Below are 9,719 nucleotides of genomic sequence, written 5' to 3' on the forward strand. Positions count from 1 at the left end.
TACAAAATGCCAATTCGATTGATAAATCAGTATTTCAAATTTCTTTTGTGTTGCTCCAGGTCCCGTACCGGCTTCATGCAGTGCTAGTCCATGAAGGTCAGGCTAATGCAGGCCACTACTGGGCTTATATCTATGACCCACATCAGCGTTGTTGGATGAAGTACAACGACATCTCTGTCACCAAGTCATCCTGGGAGGAGCTGGTCAGGGACTCATTCGGAGGCTACCGTAATGCCAGTGCCTACTGTCTCATGTATATCAACGACAAGAAGCCCTTTCTCATAGAAGGTACACATAGGCTAGGATTTAGCCAGTGTTAGGGTTAACATGTATCTTTGATGCACAATTGTAGGAATCGTGTAAGAGGTTAGTTTGTCTTTGTTTATTAATTCAGCCAATTTTCTCTCAAACACAAATTGTTGGTTGCAGGTACAGCCTAGATAAGAAAAATAAAAAAACGGAAAATACAATTTGCCCATTAATAATGTACTTTATCATCATCTCTCTCTGTTGTCTGTGCAGAGGAGTTTGATAAAGAAACAGGACAGATACTCAGCGGCATGGACAAACTGCCTCCGGACCTGAAACAATATGTGAAGGAGGACAACGAGCTGTTTGACAAGGAGATTGAAGAGTGGGATGTCCTGCAGGCCCGCAAGGCCCAGCAGGAGAAGCTGGCCTTAGCCACAGCAGCCGCAGCAGCAGCAGCCACGGCAGCATCCAGCACCTCCACTTCTTCCTCTTCCCCTCAGCCCATGAGTATTGAGTCCAGCCCTCCAGACAACACAGGTCAGGGTCATGGCGCTCACAATACAGAGTAGAATACTTAATTGAGAATCAATACTTGGTTGGAAGATAAATACAGAAAAACTCTTGTCCCTAGACAGTTATAACAGGATGAGGAAATGACCTTGAAATATTGGCGTGCAGCCTTATAACTCAAACTCTCTATTGAATGTGTTATTGTATACAATATGTACAGCATATCACGGGAAAGGTCTTGAGGATAAATTGCTGACTATGAAAATTAACTTAGATGTTCATTGTTCAGCCGACTGCACTCAAATGTATTTCTGTTGAATTGTTGAATTATGGTGGAAATGGCATCCTTGGCTACATTTAGAAGTGAAAGGTGTTACTGGGTTATTATTCAACCAAACATGAAATGGAACCCAATTCACAGTTTAATGTGGACACACTGTTATAACCTAAACTACATCTCAATAAATGCCACGAATAATAATAATCTCTACAATCACAATAATGCAGATGCACATTGAAATCTAGTTCACTGCTGTTTCAGCATTTGTGTGAATGACAAATGTGTAGAAAGTGAAAAGAAAAGTTCAACTTAAAGAACCATGTGTTTTTGCATTTCTCTGATGGTGTCGTTGCCCCCCCGCAGTGCCCCAGCAGGATCCAGAGTATATGGAGCAGCCATCACCCACAAATGACTCCAAGCACCTGCAGGAGGACACTGAGAGGGCCATCTCCAGGGCTGCTGCTGAACAGGAGGAGAGAAGCCCTGAAGCATTATTAAATGCTGTATGTAAAACGTGCAAAGACACAGTACGCCCCGATCACACCCATCATTGTCACCCACCATATGCTTCCTGTTTTGTCATACGTCAGTTTGTTAATAGTAATCAGCAAACTGAAGTGTTTCAACCAGTGTTTTTATTTGGTCTTATTTTATTTCATCCAGAGTCATCTTTTTCAGCTCAGAGAACACTAGGAATAGTTATTTGTTCAGGTCCTATTTTATTTGTTACATTTGTCATTTTTTGCCCCAAAATTGTAACATTGGAGTGTCACTACAAGAGCATAAAGCTTCCATAGTCAGTATTTTGATGTTAAAAGTGGATCACATGACCACTTGTATGTGAAAGGTGTCACTCTCAGTGATGGATTCACAGAGACTGTGCAGCTTCCCTCTCTGTGGTGCTTCATTGGGCCTTTTAGCTCATTGTTTTGGTTCACTTTTACTGCCCTCATAGTGTTGCAGCAGGCAAAACAAAGCTGGAGAAAACTGCTGCCCAGGACCATATAGCAGACAGGCAAAGCTGGCCATCAGCTGATGAAAGTCATTTGATCTGTCAAGACAATTTTGAAAAGACGGTGTCTGCTGAGAGTATGTCAGTCTTTTAGGAAAACCTCATCAAATTGTAGTGTTCAAATATAAAATGAGTTTATTTGATGAGTACTATTTCTCTAATATCTCATGCTCTCTATGTTTTCCCTCTACTTGTAATGTCCCTCAATACTCTATCCCTCCTGTTTCATCTGTCACGTTGTCTCTGCAGTCTCCTCCCCCTCCCACCTGTCCTCAGCCTGAGGTCCAGGTGAGCGCCCCCTCCACCCCTCCTCCTGACCTGGTCACGGAGGATGAGTCCCCTGGCCAGCGCACGGTAGAGGTGGCCATTCCTAATGTGGGGACCTTTGTCATTGAGTCAGAAGAGGGGGGGTATGATGACGAGGTAGCTCTCGCCCAGACAAATCTTCTCTCCCTTTTTGTGCTGAGGAGTCTGTGCTTGTGCCTGATATATATGGAGTGAGAGCATCATTGCCTATTCACATGGCTCTACACAAGGTTTTTCACACCTGAGAATATCTGACCCTTTATGCCAACTGATTACAGGATTGGCTTGAAACTGAAATGCCGTGCAGTAAAACTGACCTCTTTTTTTGGCCTTCCAGCGTTACTCTTGTGTGAAAAGTCTCTCATTGAGCCAGCCTGCATCTTGGCACAAAGGCAGATTGACCTTTTGCAGAAAGCTTAGGTCTTAGGCGTTGCGATTTGAAAAAGCTGTTGTATGTTGTCCATTTGATACCTAACGTTTGCCTGCACATAAAACCAAATACATCTACAGGAAATGTTTATCATAGTTTGCACAGATTTCATGCAGTTATAGTGGAATCGTAGTTCTTTTTCTTCTGGGTTGGCTTGATAACAGCATTAGAGTTAGGTCAGTGTGTCGTGAGTGCAGAATTGCTGTTGTCGTCAGTATGTTCCAGCCAGTCTCCTGCACTGTTGGCTATCTGTCACACACAGCTGTCATGGCTGCAATGGTTTTTGCACATTACCTTTGTGAGGATTGCGCATTGTGTCACTGAACTGACTGGCTGTGTCCCTCACAATTTTGTCACTCTAACCCATGCATGGACTGCTGAGTGATATCTGGCATGCCCTGACTGCGGGATGCTTTATCGTGCCTCAGAGCACATCACACAGTTGTTGACCTTGCTCCCCTCGTCACAAGGACCTATTGTTTTAACATGGTTCCTGCTTCCTGGGCAGGCGATGATGACCCCCAACATGCAGGGTATAATTATGGCCATTGGCAAATCCAGCAGCGTATATGAAAAGAATGGGCCTGAGGCAGCCTTTTTTAAGGTACACGCTATCTCTGCTTCTCCATTCCTCATTCCACCCTCACTCCGCCTTCATCCACCTTCTCTTTTATGTCTATCCATTTCTTGGCCTTGTCCTGTGTACTTCCTGACAGCGCAGTAAGACGGACTATTTCTGTATTTAGTAACTGTACCAGATTTACATAAATAGACCACCTCAGTAACAATGTTAAATTGCATATGCCAACAGTTTTCCAGGTCTGAGAGAGAAGAGCATAAAAGATATAATATTTGAGATTGATGTACTGATCCTATTGAAACACATTAGCCAGCTGTAGAAGCTCTGTTGTGTTTCCATCAAACTCTATACGAACATTAAACATGTCAACATGTCAACTCACAGTTATCTGTTTGTAATATGATTAAAACAATCACATCCAAAATTCATGTAACTGGAAATCGAAACCCTTTGCACCTTAAGTTCTCAACTCAAGAGGATCTGAATAAGCACTTGTATCCATTTTCTTACTACCTCAACCTCAGTCAGAGTTTTTAAACATGACTTCCCATGTTTGTCTCTCTGGTCAGGCCATAAAGCTGGAGTATGCTCGACTTTTGAGATTTGCACAAGAGGACACATCTCCTGAGAATGACTACCGACTACAGCACATCATCGTCTACTTCATCCAAAACCAGGCGCCCAAGAAGATCCTGGAGAGGACTCTGCTCACACAGTTTGCTGACAGGAACCTGGCGTTCGATGAGAGGTAGGACTGTACACTCTGCCGTGACTGTATTTAAACACGATCTGGTATACAAGCGAGTGCATCTTGTGCCTTTCTTCTGCTCCTCTTCAATGTTACCACTACTGGAGAATCTAGTTAGGTCATTTACATCAAATCAACTTCTGAAAGTAACCAGCAGAGGGTAGCAGAGACCTTAACTCCGTCATGTAGGACATGCAGCTTTGCTGCCGCACAGACCGACAGTGTCTCATCTGCACAGTGCTTTCGCTGCAAACCCTCTCTGACGGTATTCTCTCTGTGCTTTGTTCAAACACAAATGTTAGGTGACACATGTCCAATAATGACGTTTTTTAATACAGCCGGCGAATATCAAGATTCTCTCCCTCTTAACACTGTGATGCTCATGTCATTAGGGTATGTGAGGCCCCTTACTATCTCTTAAAACTTTTCAACTACGCTTGTTGGCCTCAATCCATATTCATGAGTGAAAAATTGATTTCTCCCCTCTCCTCTATTTTGAGCAAGATAATTAGATTTATGTGTGCATGTGGCCTCAATAGGAGCCTCCGGAGGAGTGTTTCACTTCTCCTCTCAGCACTAAAGAGTGATTCATTAGGCCATGTTAAGGCCTAGGGGCAGGGTGGACTGTTTCATCTCCTGGAGTACCTCACAATGACTCACCATCTCATCGCTAACGCCGGTCCCTCTTCCTGTCTCCCCTCCTCCCCCACAGATGTAAGAGCATTATGAATGTGGCACGTGCCAAACTGGACCTAATTAAGCCTGAGGAGGTCAACATGGATGAATATGAGGTCAGCAGAGGTGTCTTCTGGGTTGTATTTATCTAAAATAGTAGATTTGAGTTTTTTTCTACAGCCTGTAATGCAGTATCACACACTCATTTAGCCTTTGCTGTAGCCTAGTTAATCATTAAAAATGCTGGTGTTTACCAGTCCATGTGACTCTTTGGATTGGATTTCTAATGAGTGTGCCTATGGTAACTTCTGTTTATCTTAAGCAGATGTGGCATCAGGCTTACCGGAATTTCCGTGAGACGACCATCTTCATGATGACGGGCTTGGAGCTCTTTCAGAAGACAAAGTACGTTGACACCTTTCCAGCGCTCCTCCTGATATCTAATATCAGAAGAGTTTCAATCTGTAGTCGCCAGTAAATGTCAAAGTGTTACCTGCAGAGGGCAGCAACTTACAGCGTGTGCAGCTCCTAGCCTTACGGTAGTGCAGTGGGTTCATCAAGTTTAGTTCTTCTTTGAAATAGTTTACACTCCAAGTTCTCAGTGTAACTTTGATACTGTTTTATGAGTGTAACATCTGTGAGACTCTTTCTTTCCAGTTACGTGGAGGCTTTGATGTATCTGATTTACGCGCACCAGTACAACAGGGAGCTTTTGTCCAAAGGGCTGTACAGAGGGCACGATGAGGAGCTTCTTGGTCATTACCGTCGAGAGTGTTTGCTGGTGAGGCCATGCAGGCATTATTACAGTGATTTATTTCAAACAACTTGTTAACTCTGTTGAATTTGTTTATTCCTTCATGTCATATTTCTTCAGTTAAACGAGGTCTGTTCTGGACACCTTTGTGTCCGGCAGTTTTTCCCCGTCTCTTCTCTGTCACCCCCTTTCCTCTGTATCAGACTTCCTCTGCTAAAGTGACTCAGCCAAACTAACATGGCCAGACGTTTCCCCTTCAGTACTGAGCTGTGGCACTAACATCATATTGCTTTTGCTGAGATATTGCTTTGGCTTGCTTGCAGCCCACAAAAGATTCCACTGAAGGTTTTTCATCTGATACTGACAGATGAAAATCCTCTCAGCGTTGTGATGTGAGCCCCTTTTCATTTCACCCCCACCAAGCTCCAGGCTGTGCTCTGGTATTATTGGTTAGGGCTGAGGGTATTTTGGTCTGATCAGCCTCATACTGGTCTTTAGCAGCCCTCTTGCTGCTGCACTCAGTAACCTTACACCAGCATTGTGCTCATAATGTAATCATTGGAGTGGGAATAGGAAGCAGGAGGGCCAGCGAGTGTAAACACATTACCATGAGACACAAGCGTGTCCTCAGCTAACCTCAAACCTCAGCTCTGCACAGCCCGATCGGTCATCTTAGATCTCTGGCCAGAACCTCTGGCTGCGTCCGCTCAGCTGTTTACCTTCAGCTCTTGTTTTAATTGAAAACACTGCTAACATTGACACAGTTAATGTACTTGGATGTTTTGCAAATCCAGCCTCACAGTCCCCGGTTCCAAACTGGCTTGCAAAAAAGGGGTCATTTCCTCAGAGAGGAGGTCAGAGAGTTTGTCTGTGACAGCAAGGTGGTTTTGGCCAAGAACAGGAAGGAAAGCTTGTATCCACATGCATGCAAGAACGCCAGAACCCACTTTAGTTCCAGTGACTGTAGGATTTTTTGTGATGGTGTCTGTGGGATTACTGTTCGCATTTTAGCTGTGTGGTACTGATCTATTAGAACCAATGGAAAACGTCAGTAGAGAAAACAAAACCAGAATAGTGAAGTGAATGATGTAGTTACAAATAAAGATACTCAAGTTTGGAGCAATAACAATGAAATAATGAGGTGATACAAATATAAAAAGTGATAAAGTCACCAAAGTGTGTTCTTTGACAAAGTTATTTCAAAAAATGAAGTTATTATCGATAAGCATGTCCTTGGTTTAGGGTATTCTGCTGTCTAGAAGCCGTAATGGCTACCGCTACAGTCTAGAGCAGACGTTTCCACACCTCCCCAGGCACCTCCCCAGGGGAGGGAGCAGAGTTAAAGAGGAAATGTTGAGCATGGGAGACGTGGGGCAAAGACACTGCATGAGGAGACAGAGACGGGTACGTGCTGGTGTTCTAAAAACAGAGTTCGGTGTAGTTGCTGCTGATTTGGCCTGTTTATCGACACAGTCAGCAGCTGGAGCTGCAGCCGCGGCTGTGACACACAGCTGTCCGAGGCTGTCAGCCCTCCTAAAAAACCTTAGTGCCCAATTTCTGCAGTTTGCATCAAAGATCATACTTCCAACTCATAACTAAAATCTGAAAAACTACACACATATACAAAAAAGCACGTCTCAAGTTGTAGCACACAGCTAACCAACTGACTCTACGTCCTGTTGACATCACCGAAATTTGGGAGCTGTAAGACTTAGAGCATGATTATCCCCCAAATCAAAGTTAGACAAAGAAGAACGATAATAGTAGGAGTTACAAAACCCATTAATATTAACTTTCTAATTTTAACTGGCTGAGTGTTGGGGGCTCAGTTGTCCCAGTTTTGGCAGGGGGGGCTCAGGGCCTCGGGAATTAATGTATGAATGCATTAGGGATTGTTTTAGTAATGCATATAATATTATGTATTAACAATTCATGAGTCTCTTTATCCGCCCCAATAGAAATTAAATGAGCAAGCGGCTGCCATGTTTGAGTCAGGAGAGGAGCCAGAGGTGACCACGGGCCTGGGCATCATGAACGAGCTGGTGGTGCCCTGCATCCCCCTGCTGCTGGTCCACGACACTGAGAGGGACCTGCTGGCAGTGGAGGACATGAGGAACCGCTGGTGCTCCTACCTGGGCCAAGAGATGGAATGTGAGTCCCCGGGAGAGAATGAACAGACTCGGCCTACTAGATATTTCTGGAGAGTTGAAGTCTTGGGTTACTAGCACATTCCCCCGTACCCCTGCCAAAGATCATCAGAATCAGGCCACTGCTCAGGTCGCACATTAGAAAGGCTTCCAGGTCGTGCAGCATTTCCCCCCGTCCTCAGAAATCTGAAACTTTAAGTGTTCAGTGTTGTTTTATCTGGAAAAACAGCTGGAGACAATTTTTAGAAATTAGACCATTGCAGAGCTTCCCAGCAATAATTGTTTATTCACTGAAAGTCAGCCAGCCTCAAAAGTCTAGTTTGTTTTGTACAACGTTACCAACGTTTTTCTGCCAGAGTGCGTTGAGAGAATGCTCCTGGCAGAAAAAAAGGAGTGAAGAGGCCCGAGCTTTTATCAGTGTGTTCCTGTATCAGTCCGCAGAGAGCCTGATGTCAGAGGCGCTGGCCTTTGTTCAGGAAAAGCTGAGTGTTATCACCCAGACCTCTATTCTCTGGAGTTTTACAATCTGTTTCTTTAGTGGAACATGCTTTCAAACAACCTGTGATACGACACAGAAAATATTGACCCTGTGATTTCTGTGTTCACGAAGCAGATTTTCACGACGCGGTGATGCGAGGCTCGTACACTTAATCACTGACTATCTCTCTGTCTTCCCTCCTCCTGCTGCCGGCAGCCAACCTCCAGGAAAAGCTGACCGACTTCCTGCCCAAGTTACTGGACTGCTCGACTGAGATCAAAAGCTTCCACGACCCTCCCAAGCTGCCCACCTACTCCACCCTAGAGCTGTGTGAACGATTCAGCCGCATCATGGCCGCCATCTGCAGGGTGCCCACCGAAGGTAGATGAGCTCGTAGGGACGGCCGGGCACCTCTCCCTTATCACAGGCCCAACCCTGGGCTCAAATCCATGGACCTCTCTTAACCCATGCCTTCCTTATAAATCCAGGGGTCACTCGCTTCTAGCTGTTATTCCTCTGTTACTCTTTTGCTGCTATAGGTTTTATCATTATAAATATTATTTCACTTTTACTTTAAGCAAAACTCGACGGAGGAAAGAGGAAGGAGGGGACGGACTGTTGCGAGGGAATAAAGAAAGGAGAGAGTAGAAGTTGACGGAAAAACAGCGGCAATCCTGCAATGGTTGAAGGCCAAGCACATTCTGCTTCAGCTTTGCAAAAAAAAAAAGAGTTTGAGGGTTTTTCATAGTTTATTATTATTGTTGTTATTGCTGTTTGATTCAAGCTTCCCCAGACCACCCTCATAGCCCTTTCTAAAGCACCCACCCCTCTCTGCGTGAAAAGGATCACCCTGCTGCTCTGCCTCCAGTTTGGTACAGTATTACCATGTTTTGTTTTATTTTTCTAAGGAAGTAAGGAAGAGAGCCTTCAGATTTATCAGCGGCTCAGAGTATCTCAAATGGGTCTCATGTCTTTGTGGACTGTGCCAGAATGAGATGTTTTAAGTGCTGTGGTAGGCAGCCATGGACTTTCTGTGGCTTGTTAATAAATTGAGAGAATAAAATTTTATTTATGGCCCTTTTAGGCCAAATAAACCAATGTTTTGCCTGATGTTGATTTTTACTCATAGTGGCATTATTATTGTTATTTCAAGTGAAATGTTTCCTTTCATATGAGACATTAAGGTGACGGACAGAGAGACTGGCAGGTAAGTAGAGGCTCCGTTTCCTGTTTATTCATGCGGACGCAACAGTGCGACTCAAACCTGAGCGCTGTGGTCAGAGAACAGTCTAAATCTTTCATGTTATCCTGAAATGATAATTCAGCTGGTATCATGCAGCTTATTAAAATCAGACTTTCATAACGGGGATACAAACTCCAAAGCAAACAGCATGGGGCCAAAATAATAAAAAATCCAGAACAGACTCAATTTTTGTTGCTTTGAAATTAGTTTTTTTCAGCGATGCAATTTTGGACTAATTTCCTGCAGTAATTCTAATTTCCGGGGAACACTGATCACTACAAACAGTATGTGATGAAGGCAGGAA

At 44.1% G+C, this 9,719-nt stretch overlaps 1 protein-coding gene across 3 annotated transcripts in view; it reads left to right on the forward strand.

Annotated features, from left to right (window-relative positions):
- The window catches only part of usp25 (ubiquitin specific peptidase 25), a 29,540-nt gene extending 20,270 nt beyond the window's left edge, over positions 1-9,270 (forward strand). Inside the window, exons 16-26 of one of the 3 annotated variants that reach the window (XM_070843103.1) lie at positions 60-288; positions 523-789; positions 1,406-1,545; positions 2,304-2,477; positions 3,299-3,394; positions 3,940-4,118; positions 4,831-4,909; positions 5,119-5,198; positions 5,451-5,574; positions 7,506-7,698; positions 8,389-9,270. In XM_070843103.1, coding sequence (XP_070699204.1) covers positions 60-288; positions 523-789; positions 1,406-1,545; positions 2,304-2,477; positions 3,299-3,394; positions 3,940-4,118; positions 4,831-4,909; positions 5,119-5,198; positions 5,451-5,574; positions 7,506-7,698; positions 8,389-8,561 — 1,734 coding nt within the window. In that variant the 3' untranslated portion in view covers positions 8,562-9,270. The remainder of the gene's footprint in view (positions 1-59; positions 289-522; positions 790-1,405; positions 1,546-2,303; positions 2,478-3,298; positions 3,395-3,939; positions 4,119-4,830; positions 4,910-5,118; positions 5,199-5,450; positions 5,575-7,505; positions 7,699-8,388) is intronic. The other 2 variants (XM_070843104.1, XM_070843105.1) reach the window with 2 other exon arrangements.
- The last annotated feature ends 449 nt before the right edge of the window (positions 9,271-9,719 follow it).

This window comes from Pempheris klunzingeri, chromosome 14 (genome assembly GCF_042242105.1).
Source record: "Pempheris klunzingeri isolate RE-2024b chromosome 14, fPemKlu1.hap1, whole genome shotgun sequence".
Classification (NCBI taxonomy): Eukaryota; Metazoa; Chordata; class Actinopteri; order Acropomatiformes; family Pempheridae; genus Pempheris; species Pempheris klunzingeri.